The 22,359-nt window shown below is 33.5% G+C and overlaps 1 protein-coding gene across 1 annotated transcript; it reads right to left on the bottom strand.

The window, feature by feature from the left end:
• Window positions 1–221: 221 nt before the first annotated feature.
• Window positions 222–12,093, bottom strand: LOC105270214 (protein phosphatase 1 regulatory subunit 7). Its single transcript, XM_011311011.1, has 6 exons — window positions 11,990–12,093; window positions 4,454–4,674; window positions 4,269–4,372; window positions 2,632–2,828; window positions 947–1,418; window positions 222–763 (listed from the first exon to the last, which is right to left on the bottom strand). Exons 2-6 carry the CDS (start codon window positions 4,494–4,496, stop codon window positions 590–592), a joined length of 990 nt encoding a protein of 329 aa, XP_011309313.1. The 5' UTR covers window positions 4,497–4,674; window positions 11,990–12,093; the 3' UTR covers window positions 222–589.
• Window positions 12,094–22,359: the final 10,266 nt, after the last annotated feature.

Below are 22,359 nucleotides of genomic sequence, written 5' to 3'. Positions count from 1 at the left end.
TGCGTGTCTCGTGGGGATTTTTCGAGCTGATGACTATCTGGAGCCCTCGGACAGTTGACAAATGTGATTTCAGATAATCATTTGCCTTTTTTGTTAAGTTAGTGACATTGACCTGACCTGAAATTTGAATTCCGAAATATTCCGGAATTCAAAAAGGATGGGATACAACATGAAAAATATGAGAATAAATTGACTTTAAAAACATCAGTCCACTTGTTTTGGAGTCAGTGTATTTACTAATTATTTATTAATTTATTACAAAATCAGGGGTAGAACTACTGAAAATACGTCGTGCAAATTTTCTATAAATTCGACTAAAAGAGTTACTTAAGAACATTTATAAAAATTGCGTTTATACAATCAACAATCGGATGTGGAAAATTTGTATTGTTCCTCGAGGAAGGCTGATGCCAGTTCAGCTTCATTAAAATCGTAACATCGAAGCTCTTAGCTCGTTATTTTTAAATATAAAGGAAGTTTCTCGGGTTGAGAAGACATTTCAGAATTCACCGGGTCGTGATTTTTATTCCCATTGAGGTGCAACAGTTAATGAATTCATTAAATTTCTGGTTGTTGGAGACTGAGTCATTCATCTGCACAGAGTGGCATCTAGTTGTGTCAGCCATGGTAGCAGAAGTTTTATTTTTCTTCTGTAGTTGGGGTCCTTGGAGATGGGATTGTGCTCTAGGTAAACCGTCTGAAGCTTTTTGTTTTCAGCTAGAGCCTCCAGTGCGGCCCAGTCCTCAATCTTGTTGTTATTCATCTGTAGGAAAGATGTTATGTCTTTAATTGTAATTATTTCGAGATAATTAGAGAGGATAAAGAAAAATATCCAGTAGAACTTTTTTCTAGGAAATTTCAGACTACAAAAATGCTATCTAACTTTTTTTTTCAGAGTCACTGGATATCAAGATTAATAGAGAAATCAACGTTAATGTGCAATTACCCATAATTCCTCGAGGAGTTCCATCTGGCTGATTCCCTCGATTTTCTTGATCTGATTGTCTGCCAGATCCAGTGTTGTTAATTTCGTCTGCGCTTTGAGGTTTTCAATGCAAGTCAATCCGTTCTCGGAAAGGTACAGTTGATCCAGCTCTATAAGTTCCTCCAGATTTTCTATTTTCGTGAGACGATTGCTCTGCACACTCAGGAGCGTCAGATTCACCAGGTGTGCCAGATTCTCCAATTTAATTATTTTATTTTTACCCAGGAAGAGATTCGTCAGGCGCTGGAGACCCTGTAGATTTTCGATTACTCGAATTTTGTTATCCCCTAGTTCCAGAAGAACTAAATTCTCCAAATGAGAGAGATTTTCAATTTTTGCGATTTTGTTGGACGACAGAAAAAGCTCCTGGAGTTTCTTCAAGTTGTCCAAGTTCTCTATTTTCTTCAGTCGGTTGAAGGACAGGTCTAGAATCCTAAGAGAACATCAATGAATGTTTTAGAAATTCAATATTTTTCATAATGATCCATTTGCGGCTTATAAAATTTGCGACAGAAATGATCTTTTGACATTTTTTCATAAAATCAATAGTTTTTGAAGATCAATTGATATTTAACAAAGAATTTGGCTGGAGCCACCGAGGCGTACGAACGTGTTCTCCAAAGTTTTCCGCTCAGCTGAAGTGTAAATATTTCGAATGAATGGGAACAAACTCGAAGGAAACACAGACTCCTGCGAAAGAGCCTGCGAAACCAAAGATCCCCAAGACTATGCGGAACACAAAGCAATAGTTGTACAAACGAGGAAACTATGTCGTAGCAAAAGGACTACATCATTTCTCTCATTTGCAGAGAGCATTAATCAAACGTTCCACTGAACATTTCCTTCAACAATATGAGAGTTATCCTAGTAAATAGACGTCGTATCAATAGTACTAGGTTGTAGTAAATATCAAAAAATATTCCTCAAATATTTTCTCAAAATTTTGGGAATTTTTTCAGATTCTTAGAGCATGGCGTTTTTTTCCTAGCTTTCAGCTTAAACAAAAAACTAACTAATCATAGAAAAAAAAATTGCGATTGCTTTTTCAGCTAGCTAGATTAGATTAGATTTAAGTACGCGGATGGTCGGACTAGCCTCCCCAATGCCACCGAACTCAGATTAGAGTTATTGTAGCTCCGCTTGTTTTATGCACGGATTATAACTAAATCTCATTAAAAATCGCGTTCAAAATCTAGGGGATCGAGGTCATGGGTTGGCCGAGTTGGCATGGAATCCCCCATATATATTTTTTTAAAAAGATAAATTTTTTAGTTTTATTTTTTATATAAAGCGGTATAAACTTTAAGGTTTCGGGCAAATAAAAAAAAAGAAGAAAAAAAAAGAAGAAAAATAAAAATAAAAATTTTCGTAGAAAAAAAATTAAAATTAAAAATTCTTTGATTCAATTTATACATCAATTTCCTAGAAGTATCTTGATATCTAATAGAGATGCGGAAATTTTGGTTTTATCTTTTATAGACTTTTTTAATCTCCCAGTCCCACTCCACAAAAGATGACTTGGAGAAAATTTTGCTAATTGTATTCTATGAAGAGATTTTCCTTGAATAATTAACGAATGAACTTCTTGGGTTGCATCTTTCGAGAGATTTTGATTAAAATTATGATTTTATTCGGTTTCTACTCACTTTAAATTAACTAATGCATCCAAATTCTCGATCACAGTAATTTGATTATCTCGCAGTTCCAACTCCACGAGTGTCGTGAGAGTATCGAGATTTTCAATCTTCTTGATTAAATTCCAAGTGAAGCACAGCTTTTTTATGTTTGTCAGAGGCTCCAGATTCTCCAGTTTCGATAGCCTCGAGTGATTAAAATCGAGTTCCTGAAATCCCCAGGAATAAAAACAATAAAGAGTCCACCCGGATAGGCATAGTGAATCGGCCCCCAACCAATTTCAAAGCACCCATTTTTTTACATATTTACGACTCAGAAAGATAAATCTGCGGAAAATTTCAGATCTTTATCATTCCTGATATTGATTATTTAAAAAACCCGTTTTTTACTCTTATCTCTTTTTCCATTCTAAAAATGGTTTTAAAAATCTGGAAAAACTCTTAAAAAATCAAGAATACTTCAAAGTTGTAGAAAATAATTTTTCATATTTTTGCCTTGGTAAATTCTATTTTGTATCACTTAATCTTTTATTCTTATTAATTTTGATGTGTACAGATTTTTCTACCACTCTAAGAGAATTCGAAATGATTGTACTCTCAATTCCTTTAAAATTGAGGGGAAAAAAGTTTCAATATTTTGCCTGCAACATATTTGAAAGAAATAAAAACTGCAAATTTCCACGTTTTTTCGTCAAAAATACAAGCAAACATTATTCCTAGAGGTTAATTAACTAGTAATTACAACTATGCATATATATAGTTGATTAACTTGTAGGAGTGATCTCTACATGGATTTTTAACAAAAAATGTGGGGATTTCCATTTCTCAGTTGTTGAAAAATGTGTTGCAGGCAGACGTGATTTTTTTTCCTCAATTTGAGAAGAATTGAGAGTACAATCATCTCAAATTTCCTTAGAGTAGTATAAAAATCTGTGCACATCGATATTAATAAAAAATAAAAAGATTAACTAATAAAAAATAGAATTTAGCAAGTAAAAAATATGAAAAAAAATCGACAATTTTGAAGTGTTTTTGTTTTTTGGGATTTTTCCTGATTTTTAAAACAATTTTTAGAATGAGAAAAAAATGAAATTGAAGACGGCTTTTTAATTACTAACAGTCAGGAAATAGATAAAGATCTGAAATTTCCCACAGGAGTATCTTTGCGGGAGATAAATGTATAAAAAAATTGGCGCCTTGAAATTCGTTGAGGGCATTACATTTTTCTTCAATTTTCTTGCATCTAACACAGTTCAATATCAATCGTCCCGAAAACTCTTGATTGTAAAAGAAAATGTTAATATTTTCTTTTTAATTAGTCATTAAAAAGTTTTCCATCATTTCCCCCTAAAATCAATAGTTTTCGGAATAAATACACTAAATCCAATAAATATTAGACTCGCCCAAACTGGCAAGTTGAATTTTGCAGTTTAACAATACAGATTGTTTAAAAAAACAATTGATTTTAGGAGAAAATACCACAAGATCGATTAACTATTTTCACTTCAAATCGATAGTTTTCGAATGATAAGAACAAATGTTTAATCCAATACGAATCACTAGAATGGATAAATTGAGATTGAAAACTGAAAAGATGGATTTAATTTTCGAGTTTTGTAAATAAAAAACATCTAAACTTGGAAAAGTACCTCAGAATCAGGATGAAGTACATAAATTTTCTCAGTTTCCTCGTCCCCACTGATTTTTTCTTTCTCCGGCTCCACTTCGACGGACTCTTCACTTCTGTCATCATCTGAAAATTATTAAAATATTCATTACCCCATAACCTCGTCCCTCCAAACAATTATATTATTACAAAAAAAAGGGAATTTACCTATTACCACCGCTTTGTCGACGTTTCCATCGCTTTTATCCATCTTATCATGTGCTAGAATAATTTGGGATCGAGTGCCAATTAATTAATTCTCCCAACAATTGAACTGTTACTGTTCTTGTTCATTGATTCTCCAGCGTTATTCCACCCGCAAATTGTTTGGAGGGGGCACTCAATGCTTTGCGAAGTCTTCAGATCGGAATTTATCCCCATCTTCTCACCTAGGGGAAATGCGAAATTTTTTTTCTCATAAAAAAAATTATAGTAATTTTTATTGATCAATTAAAATATTGATATTCATATTTTTGGAGGGGACGGTATTTTTTTCGATTTTTAATTCATTTCATCGAGGTTTTTACAATCAAATATTCAAAATTGTTGAAGAAATGATTTATCTTCATGAGAATTGGACTTGAGTAGTTGGTAGTTATTCAACTTGTGCGCAATCCCGCGGCGCAGGTGTGTTGGTACCAGTGAATTTAACTGTTAATTGTCGTTTGCAGGTAATGATTGTGCGTTTAATAATGGCAATTAAATTAAATTTCGGTATTAGAGGAATTAAAAAATGAGGTGAAGGTGACAAGTTAATTTAGTTGGCTTACTGACTGGTTTTTGATTAATATCTCAGAATCAGAAGGACATAGCGGATTTTTTGTATGACCTTTTTTGTTAATCTAGATTTTTTCTACAGAATAAGTTCAGAGTTCATTTTGCTATCTCCTTCAGATTAAGAGATATTTCTCAAAATTGGATGAGGAAACCTATCATTTCGATATTTTTGGGAACAGTTGTTGGGGAAATTTTCTTATTAATTTATTTATGACAATTTTAATTAGACAATTCTAACGATAATACCTCAGAATTGAAATCATGGATATAAATGACTCTTATAACAGAATATACGAATCCTTGTGATATCATCATTACGTGGAGTCGGCGGCTATCGATGCAATTATCAGAACGGTGGGGCCCAATTGACAGATTTAAATGAAAAAAGAAAGGAAAAAATTCTTGTGTCGATTACTTCCAACATGACAAGTCAAGTCGAGCGATTCCCGATGAAGCAACCGTTTCCTCTACGCACCATCGAACATTATTGCCAACCGTTTCGTTGAAACTTGGTTAAAAAAAAAAAGAAAATAAAAAAAAACTCGCCTTAGCTAATCAAGGAGTCCCCTCTCGGTTTCGGGAAATCAATCCCCAGTGTTTTAGAAAGCGAGATAAAAAAATGAAATGAAAATATCTCACGATTCCAGTTATCATTTTCACAAAAGCGTTGAAATAATTAATACAAAAATTGCCATGAACAAATTGAATAAATGAAAATCTAAAGTTGATGTTAACTGAATTATTAAATCACTATTTTATCCCGTAGGATTTTCATTATATCACAGAGTAATAATTATAGATAATGAAGATTATGTTAACAAATTACGAAAAGAAGATATATGAATAATGAAATTTTGATTTTGATTAAATAGAGATGATTTAAAACTTATATAATAATATCCAAAGAATGCCCATTTGTTGGAAATAAATAAACATAAATAATAGATGAATTGTTTATCACCTGAAATCCTCCCGTTGAGGAAATTTTTCTCATCGGGGTAATGATTTATAAACGTCGTGGAAAGTTGATCCTAGAAAAAGTGAGGATTAAAAATAAAAGAAGAGAGAAAGAAAAAGGAAGGAAAAACCTAAATAAGACGGGAGTGGAAATTTTATCGAAATGAAAAGTTTTTCTGGTTTGACGGTGTTGAAGTAAAAGGAAAATGGACTCATTATGAGTTATCGTTTTAACACCAGGAAACTTGATGTGAGACTGGATTTACCGGATGATTATTCTGGTGTTGGAGTTTTCTGTCTGTGTATACAACACGGCAATTGCTATTTCTCATTATCGAAATTGAAATACCTTCCATCAAATTCAATTAAGTACAAAACACTTGATTCAATTTGGTATTTATTTAATTCTCATTTCATTAATTTCAATTGCATCAGGCTGAAGTCATTGGATTTTCATTTCCTTATTAACAGTTGGGGCATTTTATTGCATCGTAATTACTAATGGGATTCTTCGTTAGGATTTTTTTTTCATGGAATTTGACACGCCAAATGACTTTTGCACCGTCAATACGGGGAATTAATAAAAAATTGATGGTTTTTTATTTTTATTTTTATTTTTTTAGGGAGACTCTCCTTTCATTTCAACGCATGGTCGCACACCCGTATTGAGAGTTAAACACACCCACTAATATCTAATCCGTTACTATCTTTTACTCCTAGGAGATATTTGCTGGTATATGGTGTGTCGTTGAGAAAGGCTTGGATTATTTTGCTAATGTATTCAGGAATTCCGCGGGGATTCGAGAGAATTAATACATTGAGAAGAAAAATTACATCTACTAAAGTCATTCGTTTGATAATAAAAAGTCTCTTTATTCGATTTTCATTAACGTTTTGTGAGAAAAGAGTTTCTACTTCTTCCTTTTAATTTCCTTTATTCCGAGTATTTCTGGACATTTAGCGTTGTATTTGCATACGCTATCTAAAAAAATGTTATTGGAAATGGGAGGATTAAATAATAAAGAAAAACGCAGTTGAATGTAATTGTCACTCAAATATACTTTTATTTCAATGTCACGAGGAAGGACTTTCTTTACTCTCTGGTGAACTCTAGAAGACTAACTTTAATTATGAGTATGCAAAGGCAAGAGAAATTAGTCACCAATATGAAGAAGAAAGAATCCTCTGTTCTTTCTTTCTTCCTAGGAAAACTGTATTTATGTTTGGGCCTCTCTGACTCCACTTACATCGATTGGTTTTTGTTTATATAAATATTGAGTTGCTTAAGATAAATAGTTTATGTTAACTCAATATTTCAACAAAAGTTATAAAAAATACATACATTTTTTTTATCAATTATGTAGTATCTGTAGATCTACGACAATCACTGACGGTTTTCAGATTTTGTTTTAAGGTGGTTGTCGCGCGACAGTCTCTGTAAAAAGTTTATCCGCTGTAAAACGGGCCAGTTTAGAACACAATCTTTTAGCGGTATATAGTCTCACTTGATTGATTGCATTGTGCATGGATAGCTAAAGCATAACTATATATTTTCCATATTAACTATTTTCAATTATATAAATTTATGAATTTCCGATAATTATATTCCGTAAACCAAACGGTCAATCGATTTGATTTTTTTTTTTGTATTTCCTCCCACGATGTATATTCCACGTTTTTTTTATTTCTGAAACTGTCGAGCCGTTGATTTTTAAAAAATTCTAATCGGCAAAACTCCATTTAAACACGTGTTAAATCACTCGAATTTCAAGAATTTATATCTCAAGTTCAAAACGGTCAATTGCAAACGGAAAAGGCTCATTTTGTTGCTAATTTTTCAAACTATTCACCATAAAATTGTTAACGAAAACTGTCGAAAAAAAATTCTACGCGACAACAACCTTAATGGAAATGGGTCAAGAAATAATTATAAGAAAAACACAGGAAATTGAACTTTACTTTATTTTATTATTACTATGACACGAGGAAGTGACGTCTGTACTCTACAGACTGCTGGAGTAGATTAAATACCGGTCACCAAAAAACCAAAAAGACCAAAAGAATATTATCATCTATTAACAAAGAACTCTCAGTTCATTCTCCTTATGAAGTCATTGTTTATGTTTATAGTAACACTCCGGCTCTCTCCACTCCGATTCGTTTTTGTACCAATAATCTTAATGAGTAAAATATTCTCAATAATAAGTCATATAATCCAATATGTTTATTTTTTTTTCTATATGTACAGGACAATTAATATGACGAAACGATTTTTTGTTATTAATTTATGCATAATAGCGGTTAATTCTATAGCGTTGGTACATATATACCAGTGGTCTGCATGTATATATGACTAGATATTGACACAAGAATTTTTAAAATTTTATATATTATTTTCATTATTTAAAATTGGAATTAAACTCTAATAAATACAACAGGCTAGATCATTAATTTGTTTAGATTAATTTTGTATTGAAATAAAAATTCTCTAATTGATTTAAAATTTTTTATTGCCAATGCGGATATTCTGTCAAGCATTCCCACTTTCGGTGGATCACAATAAATATTTTTTAGATCAGTTAATAATTTAATAAACTACAAGAAATTTGCCGGTGTTTGAATTATTAAAAATCAGTTGACGTCTTGAATTATTGCAAATGGAGAAATTTCATTTAAATATTATAAAAATTGAAATAATTACTCTCGATATTTCAAGGAAAATGAAATTGAAAATGAAAAAGCTTCACCAATTTGCAGTAAATTCATCCGCACTTTGTTAATTAAAAATCAGTTATCTTGAATTATAGCATATGGGGGAAAATTCAATTAAATTGAACTGAACGATTGGGTCGTAAATTCAATTACAATTTCCATTAATCGAGAATTGGACTGATTATTAATACTGATTATTTTTTTCATCCCAATTTCAACCAATCAAATGGTGGCATTTCCTGTCACGCGGTACAAGTAAAACGGTTTTACTTCGGATATTTTTCGAATATCTCCCTGTTTGTTGCTAAACAATGAAAATATCCGATAAACAATTTGTACGCGTTTCAAACCCCAAAACTGTCTAATTATAAAAATTGAAAATTGAGATTTCCTAATAAAATTGTTTTACTTATACCATATGACGTGAAATGCCAGACATTTAATTCCTTGAAATTGGAATGAAAAAAATAATCCAGATAAATACCCCTCGACCTTGAAAATGAATCAGATATTTTTGAAGGTCTTGGGGTATTACTACGGAATATTTCCCGAATATTTTGTCTCTTACCAATATACGTGAAAGGAAAAATTGTTGGATCATGTTAACCGCTGATTGAAATTGACAGATTGAATTTAATGGTGGGGTTCATTGAATGAAATATCAATCTCATTTTTTAAAATCTCTTTTGTTTAAAATATGTTTTCTCATTTTTTGGATATAGACATCATCTCGTGGTGCGATTCTATCGTCTGAAATTTGAACTCGAGTTTTGAAATTAATCGGATTTTCCAGAAAAATCATTTTCACCTGGAAAACTTGACACGTTTATCTATTTGCAACGAACCAATCGGGAAATAGTCGATAATTTCGAGTCTCTCGTGATATTATAAGTGAGAATTCAAGAAATTGCAATTAACTTTTTATTTCATCAGACGCGTAAATTGTTTATAAAAATTTGAATGATGTATTTAAAGTTTGAGCAGCTATTTGAGGAATTCCGTTGTTCCGAGAATTTTTAATTGACAATGAGTTATTTTAGTTGATTTATTTCAACTTACAACAGATAGTTTTTCTTAAATAATAATGGGAGAAAAAAAATAATGCGCAGTAGATAGACAAATGATGTTGACGAAGGATGAATCGCCCTTGCAAGATAATTGTATTCAGAAGAAGCGATGATTTATGCAATCGTAACAATTTTTTTTTACTGAGTTATTGCTTCCGATCGACACCTTCGTACAATTTATTGTGATGCATCACGGTTGCCCACGCATTGTATCATCCAACAAGATATTATTCCCTCGTTGAATAATTCCCACGATTTTTCCTTTCGCGTGTTATTGCAATCGACGATCTGCTCAACTGCCCATTGAAATTATCAACGTGCATTCCACGATCGCGTCCAGTAATTCACTCCATTTAAATTGTTATTATATTTCAATCAATCGCTGATACACTGACTAAAAATATTTCTCACTCCTTGTGGAATTTCGTTTGTCCTAAAAAATTGATTTTAGCCTTGAAAAAGGAAGTCAATTGCGCTCGCTATGGAATTTTTCTCTGAAGATTATTAAACTCTCGTTTCCATCATTTTTTTTTTCGCAGATTACATCGCGTAATGAGACACTCGCGGAAAAAAATTTAATTGTTTAATTATTGGTGTCAAATCAATGTGAATCAGTCCCTTCATCTTCACCTAGGATTTGATAATCGAAGATAATCGAAATGTCAGAAGGTTGATATGAGGAATAATGAGATAATGAGTTTGATAAAATAATAAAAAATATTCAAAGAAAAGTTGCTTGATTCTAGTAATTGGCGCGGCTTGATTCAAATTCGTTCATTTACTTGATTTAATTATTTTCACATTTTTGTTCTCTGAAAAAGAAAATAAAAATTTTCGAATGCCACTGAGAGCCAGTCATTTATAATAATCAATTCTCTATTATTAAAAGGACAAACATCGAGATTATCGACATCTCAAAAGTCTGTCTCGCTTACTCCTCATGCATTCAATCGTCTGAGGCAGCTAAATTCGATTAAAAACTCATTTAATTTCTGAATTGTCAATCATGATTTTTTTAATTACAGCGCAATACAATTGTAGCGCGCATTCGGTCTCGTATTAGTAAGTACCCGAAAAGTATTGCAAGGAAAAAAATGTACTCTATTACCATACGAATTTATTAGATTATGGAGATCGAAATAAATAAACACTTGGAGTATTTTAGGACTGAGAATTATTACTAAAAATTATAAGACTCTAGATAGTCAACTGGTACTTTACTGAACGAAGACTTACAACGAACTAACTAAAACATTACTAGTGAGGCCCACATTAAACTCCTCTCCAGAGGGCACTATAATTTCTCCTTCCACCCTTAACCCCTGGATTTTTCTTTCTTGACCCTCTCTGATCACCAGATGTATTTTGGGAAAAACCCGCAATGATAAAGTTCTTTTGGGATTTTCCCTTCTTTTTTGTTATAATATAAAGGAAAGATCCCTCAGCAACAAAGAAATAAATATTTCCTAAATCCAGAAATATAAAAACTCTAGAAGAGTGAATTTTGAATCAGAGGGGAATCCCCGAAACCCAAAAGAATGAAATCAAGTTAACAAAATCTACTCGAAATGAGTAAATTCTCAACTTGATTCAATTCAATCCAATGATATCAATCAAGTGATAATTCCAAGTTGACTCAAGTCGTCAAAGCTCGTTCGAAATTATTGGACATTTTTTCGGCGTTAATACAAACAGGCGATCGGTTGCAACAGGTCACAGCAAATAACGAAACACTTAGACCTCACACCCTGGACGAATTGGTGATCAGGAAGACTCTATTTACATTAGGACATTACACTAGGACATTATGAGCCTAGCCAGATTTCTATCGAATCCTTAACCTAAAATTGTTAAAATTAGATAAAAGATCGTATAATTTCCCTGAAAATTAATAGAATTTCAGCTTGATTCAAGTCAAGGCATATCAGGTAATAATTCCAAGTTAAATAGAGTCGATAAAATCCACTGGAAATTAGAAGATTTTCAGTTTGATTCAAGTGAATTTATAACATAATTGAATGAAGCTAACTAAATCTCCTTGAAATCGGTATGCTCTCGACTTAATTCAATTAAATTCGAGTTGAAATGATCATATCAAGTAGTCGCTCCAGATTGAATGGAGAAAATATATATATTTTTTTTTTGGGTGAATGGCAAAAATAACGAGAGAGTATGTGTATCGCGGGCTTACATAAACGACCACGCCCTGTTCCACCGTCATCTCGTCGTGTGTATTCCTCACGAGGCTGTAGATTCTTGTTTTCACATACACGATTGCACCGGGATTTGCTAACAAAAGCCCGAGTGTTTTCCGGGGGCTCTGATACTAACGGGCCTACGCCTCGACCTATCGATCGTTTCGATTCTCGCTCGCGGCACCATTTTCACGTGGGTGGTACATGTGTACTAAACGTCGAGATGCATTACACCAGGAAGCGTCTTTACCGCAATTTCATGATATCGCGTTATTTACATTTTTTATTTTTCAATCTATTTTTTCAACATTTTAGCGCACATTTTTACACTAGGACAAATTATTCTAATTTTATAGTATAACTTCCGATGTGTTTATTAAAAAATGTATTTTTGTAAAAAAAAAAAAATAAAATTCCTGTCATTTTGTGGAATTTTGACCAAGTAATTTAATTTATCTCGAATCCTGTCAAAACCCCTAAAAAGGACAAACATCGAGACTATTGACATCTCGAAAGTCTACCTCGCTTACTCCTCATTCATTCAATCGTTTGAGGCAGCTACATTCGATTAAAAACTCATTTAATTTTTGAATTTTGTCATCTTGTGGAATTTATACCAAATAATTTAATTTATCCCGAATCCTCTCAATTTTACGCGGGAACATTGAAAAACTTATTGGTAGCGTGTTAATTTCCTGAATAAAAAAACATTCGATGTTCTACAAATCAATAATTTTTCGATAAATCGGTATTTTAACGAAGCGATTCGATTTATCTCGCTTCCAACAGCAGAACATTCTTCATTATTACCCACTATCTCGATAACTATTGATATACCGTAAAAACCTTGAAGTAATTTTTTGTAGATCATTCAATTCCCGAGAGAAAAGGTCTTTTGATATTTCCTCCCAGAGTTAATAGTTTTTCAGATAAATCGATTTCGGTGAAACAACAGTAGAATCCGATTGGAATCCTTACAGGCACTTTTCGTTCTCCATTGAATTATGGATTTTATTATTGGGATTATGTTTGATGCTTCAAGCATGAAAGCTTTCTAGTCAGTCGATAACAATTGCATGAATATTCTTCCTGTCTATTTGACGTGATGCTTCAATTCATTCGACTACGACAATTGCCCCGGGCAATATTAGACACACAACGATTGATCGCCCACTCGTTTTTCAATTTAACTCTCAAGGTCTCGTGATTTCAATCATTAATGACATGTAATCCACCCTGAAATGCATCGGTAAACAATCAATCGTTCGATTTGACGGGGAACCAATCGTCAGCTCATTCCGTCCTGAAACAATAACCAGACAATAACAAGACTGTAATTAAAATCACGGTCGAATTTCGACAATCGATTGATTTTTATCTCGTCATTCACTCAAAATAAATTTCACTTTTTTTTATTATTCGTTTGGACGGAATAAACATTTTTTTACTGGACGCATTCCCATTTGAAATATCTAATTTTTTTCAAGAAGAAGGATTTCGTTGTATTGAATTAATTATTTCGTGAATCTCTCATAGATCAAATCAATTGTTAAATAAAAAAAATAAAACGATAAATGAAAAAATGCACCGTAACGTTGATTGCGTCACTTCCGCTCCCATTTTCGTGACGATTTTTCATTTCACTAACTCCGCTGAAGTTTCACTTCAAAATATTATTCACTTGGATAAATATATTTATTTTTATTGAAGTAAATAGTTCATTTGCTACTAATGAGCAATTAATTTTCATTAACTACAGAATAATTAACAATAACTGAATATTTATGCACGATAAACCAAATGGCCAATGAAAATGAATTTTTCATTGAACTATACGAAAAAAAAAATTAAAAAGTTTTTAGATAAATTGATAGATGCGGTTGAAAAAATTGAATTCCAGGGAAAATGTTAATAACGAAAATGTGTGGGACGTGTTAATGGATAAAAGTCGTAAGTTATTCCTTTTTTGTAGTTTAAAAAAAAACAATGAAGGTATTATGATGGTTTAACATCTCCCTCTCGATAAATATATATATATTACGAGAGTGTAAAAGTGGGTTTAATTTCGCTTTCGAAATGCCGTTAAATCGATCGATCGAAGCTCAAATAACCGAGCGGATCGTCGAGGCCATTGGCATCTCCAGATCGCATGCCGAGCGATATATTATTGACAATTGCGATACCTGCCCCCCTATCCCCCCTCCCGAAAAAGTCATTAAAATCCGTGATATTAAATCGAATTGATATTCCAATTAACTGGACATGATCTTACATTTTCACATTGGTAATGCAATTTTGTAATATTTTTAACGATCTTTTTTTTTCTTCCTCTTCTGGTCGATACTTATTAAATTCCCTCGATGATAATGAATAATTTAATAAATCATTGGGCAGGTGGAGAGGGGGGTGAAGATAAATTGGGATTTCATTGAAATAAATGAAAAATCGTGTCGTTATTTCAGCGATTCAATTTAATCTCGATTGAGTTGTGGTTTAATCCCGATTTCGTGAGGGAATTAGAGGAAAATAGTGAGAGTCGTGAGGTTTTCAGGGATGTCCAGAGGGGCCACAAATGAATCACGAATCAATATCTATTCGGAGATATGGAATTGCATCATTTCTTCGTCATCACGATGGGATTCTTATTGTAATTATCCTCGTGGTCTTATTCGAGACACGATTCATTCGATCTTTGGGGTATCGATGCGATCAGAATGGATTTATTTCATTCAATTCAATAATTGAAGTGAAGTTGTGGGTCATTTTGTGATGAATCTTTGGTGAGGAAAATCGAGTCGAGCTGTCACATGCTAGAGTACGGGAAAGTTTTTAATCAAGTAGTGGGTGTGAATTGATTCGTGTCGAATTGAATTTTCTTGTGCCTTGACTCTTTTCAAATTAGCGATGGCGTGAATCAAAAAGTGAATCAAGTTGCCGATTTTACTTGGTTTGACTTGAATCGAATTATCTCTCGAGTTGACTCATCTCAAGCGTCGATGACTTAAAAAGAATCCTGTCGAATTTGATCTGGGCTTGAGTTCTTGCTGATTTACGACGAAGTGATTATCGCAGTCAATTTTCGGCTTGATTCAAGTCAAGAATGACTTGGACTCAATGAATTCCAAATCAATATGGTATTGTTATACCCTGCGTGGGGGGTATTTATATTTATTGTAGGTTCTAGGCTAGAAGGGATAAATTCCACCAATAGTTTATAGGTATTTAAATATCGGAGTTTATTACTTTAACTATGTCATCTGGCTGATTACAATGATTACGATTAACACATGTCGGAGCTTGATTTGGATCTGCCTCTTTGCATACCCAAACAGCCGCTTAAATACATAATTGTTTGTATGTCATTACTTGGTCAGCATAATTCAGTTATGGTGGCAAGTGTCACGCTGACAATGCTGTGAGTCCATTTATTCAACAATAACGCAATTGACCAAATTCTGGGGCATAACAATATGCAAAGTGGTTTATTTAGAGAAGACACTTTTTAAGATGAAGAATCGACTTGAATCAACTCGGCCATCCGTGATTCGAACCGACATCAGTTTGACTACGCGCCAATTTCCCGCCTACAATCAATACTTAATTCTTTTTCAAATGGATTGTACCGGAAATTTTCGAAAGGGAAATTATAGAGCTCAAGCGAAGGGGCTACATAGTAGACGGAAAATTTGTATAGCGTTCTACATTTTTGTGACGTCAAAGGAGTCATTGGATAGGATTTGGATTAGGTAGGAAGGGGAACCGGATAATTCTCGATATAATTTTGACGAGAAAAATTACTGAAAAAATGGATAGTCCAGAGCGGGATTTGAACCCGGGACCTTCCGATTATGCATCGGGTGCTCTCTCGACTGAGCTAAATTCCTGGCGGTCGATTGAAGGTCGAGCAGAGGTCGAGCGAAATAACCGATAAAAACATTTAACAAACTGATGTCTCCCGTACTTATTCTCATCGTTTAATTACACGGTCTGCTGATAATAAGGATAATTGAAGCGTCAATTGCACCTGATTTTCACCATCAATACCTTTCACGAAATAAAAGGTTCACAAATGGATTGCGCAAATGCGATGCGCCAGTTTTGAACTCCCCGTGGATTTTTCGCTAATTAAACTTTCATCTGTCCATCAAGTACAAGGGCCTCGAAAACAACGAGTGCAATCTAGAAAAAAAGGGAGGGGGGGGGGGGGTAAACACCTTTAGATGGGATATTTTGAGAAGGGAAGAGTTTTGAGACGAGCGTGACTGCCCTTGGCCGGATAATTTTTTTTTTTTATTGTTTTGGATTTCTCTGGGAGATGTCCGGCAGACGAATGGAAAAGAAAATCATTGCGAAAGACTTTTCGGTACCTCGTTCAACGATTCGGTGCATCAATTACCTCAAGACCACTTTGCGCTGCATCCCAAGGTTTTTATCCACGCCCATCGTCAATTCAAGTCTCTTTCTCTTTCCTGGGGATTAAAGAGACGGGATTTTTTTTTCGGGGGAGAGGGTTATTTTAAAATGTCAGGATGATAATGATCCCCCTTCAATTCACGATGTATGACCACTTTTTTACAATGTTGTAAGCATTTTTAATCGGTGAATTTAATAAATTCCGAATTGAAATTCTTTTTTTTTTCTACGAGGGAAATTTTTTAACATTCACCTTTCGTTAATAAATTTATTGATGATTTATGGGAAATTTCGGAGACTTGGAAATTTGGGATTTTTTGGGGATTTGATTTATTGCGGGTATTAAATATATGAAATATTGGGAAATAAAATGGAATTCATTTTGGGTGAGTAATTTATCGATTGGAATTGTGACAAATGAGTAGATAGAATAATTTTAATTAGGCCGATTATTTAATGACTTATTAATGATTTAAATGTTTGATTGAACGGACGAATGAGAAAAAATTATCGCAGACACGAAATTTCGATTTTTTTTTGTTTCTATCGTAAAAATGAATAATAACACGGGACATTTTTAATGATTGACTTTAGTTGATGTTCAGAATCATAAAAGTTACCGGGAATAATTAAAATTGCATCTTGCAGGGGATATGATTCTCTTTAAACATTCGCTTCTCATAAATAAATCTTGAGAATTTATAAATCACATATAAAAAAAATCGTAATCATGAATAATTATAATTTTGAAAACTATACGATAAACTATTCCATGAAAATTTACTGAAATATCATAATTGAAATCGATGGCAAATGAAATTTTTTTATTATTAACTATAACGATATTCAGGATCGTTAAATTCTGATACACACATGCTCGACATTAATATTAATTTATTGATGCATGTTCGTGAGATCGTAATCATGAAAAATTATAATTCAATGAATAATTTCGTAATTAAAAGTGGGAGTGGCAAGAAATCCGTAAATATAGTGGAATTTCGACACTAATTTCGCCATAAAAGTGTGGAATAAGGCAATTTTCACCCAAAATTCGTCCAAAATACGGGTAAAAAAGTACTTTAATGCTTCCAATTTGCGTAAATTTCCTCGTAAACAACTGAAACATGATCCAGCAGGGAAAAAATCTCAGGCGAATTCACAACGGCTTGAATAAAAAGCGTTCGTAAGCCATTCAGGAAGTCGGAACGAAGGCGAATATATCCGCATGTTGGCCGAAACACCTGGGCGATTTATGTTACGATATCCCTGGGTTAACAGTGTTAAAATCCCCGAGTGTATGAACCGATAAAGCCTGGAGAAAATACGGCAAATAAAAAATAACTTCAGTGTACTACAGAACACGTGGAGTTAAGGTCGCGACGTTTAAATTGCGCAACCCCGCGACCATTTAGTGCATCAATTTTTTTTTCCGCTGAGAAAAAAATGGGGAAAGGAAGATTTACGTTATACGATTCATATTTGCAGTCTTAATTATTTAAGCTACTTTTTTTTTTCATTCTGGAATTGACGGACACTCGTGCGTTGAAAAACCTTTGGATAATGGATATCGCGGCATTTGTCGGATTTTCCGAATTTCCCCGGGAAATTTTATGGAAATGGTGAGCACTAATTGATTGATGTATTATTGTACTGGAACAACAATTATGTAGGCCATTTTTTAATAATATTTTTCGGAAACCCCAAAAGTAAATGATCTGGGAAATATGTCGGAAATTTTGTCTGGAAATTTTTCAAGTTTCAATTTCCCGAGTCGTTGGAGTTTACCGGGGAAATGTGGTGTGACGTCAGAATTTAATTGGATTTTCAAATGAAATTATCGGAATTTTTTAATTATCAAGGAATTTTTATAATTTTCACAATTAAAAATTTTCCCCGGAAAAATTGAATCTCAAAATCATGTAGTGATCGATTTTCATCTCATTTCACTGGAAAATCAAGGAAATACCTAATTTTTTTGCAACACTCCTTGAAATTCTCAGGAATTCCCGGTAAAAATGTCTGCCATTCCTATTTTCGGAAAATCGCCCGAAAAATCACCAGAACTTTCAATTATCCCTGAATACCTCTGTCCCCCTTGGAGACAATTCAATAAAAAAATCAAGTATTCCTAAATTTTCCAATCGTTTGATTAAAAATCACCGAAACATTAAATTTTCCATTAATATTTGCAGAAACCGAGATCGAGTAAATGAAGTTTTTAGTCGAAAAAATGCCGGTAAAATTTCCCAAGCTGCAGTTTTTTCCGTGGGTTCGACTGAAAATTTCCTCATGAAAAAAGAAAAATAAAAAAAATGGTTTCATGCGGTCATTTGAATTGCGTAAACCGGCGATTTAGTGAATCAATTTTTTTTTTATAACATTTTTCAACTCAACATCCATTCTCTCTGGTGTGTGTATTATGTGTGGCGCAAGGGGGAAAACGCCGAATGACTCGATCCTCCGCTTTGCTTTTTCTCTCCTTATTTTTTTTGTTCTTTTGAAGAATTTTTTTTTTCCCTCTCTTTTATGTTAACCGGTGTACATTTTGTGCATGTGTTAGTGGCTGATCGGGCGTGGTCCCGGTGGCCATGGAATGCGCTCACTTTCACCACCAGTTGAGACGAGAGCAAAGGGAACAAGATGGAACGTACAGACTCATGATCTCACTCATACACACGTCCAGTACAACGATTTAATCGTGTACGTGTGTCTATGACGCTCAGATGCGGGAATACACCTACGTAACTCCACCCGTTTCGCTTGAGAATCGAGATCACTCGTGCACACCGCGAGAAACGTAACGGACTTAATTCACGCCAAATCATCGCAATTTTACTATTTCCTCCTATACTTTGATCATCCAACAATTTTCTTTTTTTTTTATTATCCACCATTTTTATTCGAGGATTTTAACAAGCCGCAATAAGACGCAAATTTCGAAAATTTCAACGGTTTTTCATCATCTTTATGATATTTCTTAACATTTTTATATTCAATATTTTGATTAATCCATTGTAAGAAGTAAAATTCTAAAGGATTTGAGGGTATATTTTAAAACACTCCACCTCAGTAATATATCCTCTTCTATAATTTATACTGGTAAAAGTAACGTAGAGTTGGTTAACAATATATAAAGTCAAGATAAACGCAAACAGAAATATATGTCTCAGTTAATATTGGTTAAAGTAGCTGGATGTGCTCTCGCCCGAGTTGCTAGGCGAACTGCCCTCATCTCCACTTCCTAGTGGAGAAAAACTCCAACGCATCATTCGTCATTCGGTATTTGTTTATTGTAAACAATAGCAGGCAAACGTCGCCCAGGTCCAAAATTGTTTCTCGGAAGGTTTATACTAAGGCGCTGGTGATCTCCACACAGTACGGTCTTTGTCCCAAGTCCAATGAGTGTTCTATAACGCTTCGAGAATTTTTCGCCACAATATTTTGATTAATCCATTGTTTTTAATTCTCTTCCGGAAAGAAATTATTTTTTTCCGACGATACTCTATGCATTTTATTATTTATTACATCAACTTATACATATTATAGGCCATAAATTAACTATTCGAAATATTGAAATACAATTTTTTTGGAAAATATATTCTCCTCGGTGGATGATCACCGGTGAAAAAAAAAATCTATGATAATTCGTTCATCTGCAATTCATTTACAAAAATCCTTGATATTCTACTACTGTAAATTTCCGTTAAATTTTTTTAACAGCGCGCAAACGATATTTTTTTTTCGTAATTTTAATACGTATTATTTATGCTAGTTCACATCCGGAGGAAGCAATCTCGGCGAAATTACAGAAACGTTTCTCCGCAGACAATGAGATTGGCTTTCATAAAACAAAATTGTCGAACAATTTTGTTTTATGAGAAAATGTTAAAAAATAGTGCCCCATGAGTTGATAATCACAGTTTTTTTTTTGTTTATGTACTTAATGACCTGAGATGTTTGCTCTATTCAAATTGAATTTTATATTTGAATGCAGGTGAAGCGGAATTGGGGTTACAAGCCATGGCCTTCCTTAACTCCAGCTTCACACTTTCGCGCACCAATCGCAACTGCAAACGGTACGTAAGTTGATTAAATTTAAATGAGGAGAGATAACTAGGAAACTATCTCCCAGTGTCTCGGATGTTTAATTCGTGTACACATGGGTGGATTAATTCCTCTTGTCCGAAAGTCTCTCTATTCCCATTCCCCTGTAAGGGAATATGGTGGGTGCAGAGAAATAATTTAGACACAGTGGATTAAATACGTCAATTTTAATTTATAAAAAATAGCACGGGGAAGAAATGTCTGTTCTCTATGACCTGCCTCAGCAGACTAAAAGTGGTCAACGAGACCAAAAGAAAAATCGTCATCACGAGACAAAGGATCCCCAGTCCCTTTGCCAGATGACCTCATTGCTTATGTTTATGTTTAGTCCTAACATCTCGCTCTATGTTGATTCATTTTTGAAGACATAGACTCATAAACATCAATTCTTAGAAGACTGAAGCTATATTCTATCACCCTGAAATTACAAGAACTAGGAATATCGAAGGGTGACTAAACTCTCTATTCTGATTTTTAGCAGTTTTTGTGGTATACTTCATCCGGAAATATATCTTCTAACGATTGTACTGCAGAATCAAATTGGAAATTTCACCTGAATCAAATAAAAAATTGTTTGAATCAAATGCTTTAATCAAACCGAAGAATGCTAATGAATTAAGCGGAAATTCTGATGTGATAATTAGGATATGGGGAGTTGAATTAATTTAAAAGCCTGATTTTAATCAAGCCAAAGAACTTGAACTTGAAAGACTCTAATCAAATTGCAAAATTGAATAAAATTGAAGAATCAACTTTAATAACCAACTAATTAAATCAAGTCGAAGACTTGACTTGAGTACAGTAGATAAATCATCCTGAATCAAGCCAAAAAAAAGACTCGCACCAGATTAGTCGATACATTTCCTTAAATAAAATGAAAAAAATCAGATTGAATGAACCCGACAAATGAAGTTGAATCAACTGAAAATCTCAACTTGAATCGTCTCAAAAAATAAATTTGACTCAATTGAAATATTTGACGTGAGACGATAGGAAAACTGTTACCACTTGATCAAACGCAATAATAAATAATTTTTTTATAAAAAATAATGAGGTAGAGAATGACAACGGTAATTACCACCGAACGAAGTCTGAATGACTAACGGGGACGGTGAGAAAAAAACACAAATTGATGGTAAACTAGAATGCACATTTTAGGGACAATTAATTAGCACGATAGGAGGAGATTGAATTAATAATCACGATATAATGTATTGGGATGCTGAATAAGGACTAATATAAGGAGTGTATGGTTATACCGTTATGATTGCCGTATACCGTGTGCTTGCTCCGCAAGTATGAAAGTAGCCTACTGTTATAATAATCGTGGTTGAGAATAAGTCGAGATAAGACCACACCAGCACGGGAATGCGATAGTCACGTTGTACCTTTTTCGGTGGCTTCTTCACAGTTGTTAAAGACTCCTCTGACTAGCCACTTTTTTTTTTCTCTTGTACTTTTTTTCTTCTTTCTTTCAACTTTTACGGTTAACCGACGATCTGATGTCGTGTCCCTGCATTATTGCTTATCAAAAATCGATCAATGGGCTTTTAGTTCACTGTCGAAAAATTAGGCCTTCATTTTTGAGATTGAAATTCAACGTTTTTAATTACTATAATCGGACGGGAAATTTATGCTGATTTTTTTATTGACGGATCGGTTTAGTTTTTTTTTTGAATTTTTAATCTATTGAAAATTGCATTGTAATTGGTGTTTAATTTTCATGTTGACCTTGAAAATTCAAAATTTTATTCATCAATTCATCGATTGAAATCAATTATAATTAAAATTGCATTTCGCAGGGGATATGATTCTCTTTAAACATTCACTTCTCATAAATAAATCT

This window comes from Fopius arisanus, unplaced genomic scaffold, assembly GCF_000806365.1.
Source record: "Fopius arisanus strain USDA-PBARC FA_bdor unplaced genomic scaffold, ASM80636v1 scaffold00081, whole genome shotgun sequence".
Classification (NCBI taxonomy): domain Eukaryota; kingdom Metazoa; phylum Arthropoda; class Insecta; order Hymenoptera; family Braconidae; genus Fopius; species Fopius arisanus.
Note: the sequence above shows the minus strand (reverse complement) of the source record. Positions and strands in the feature narration are given on the sequence as shown.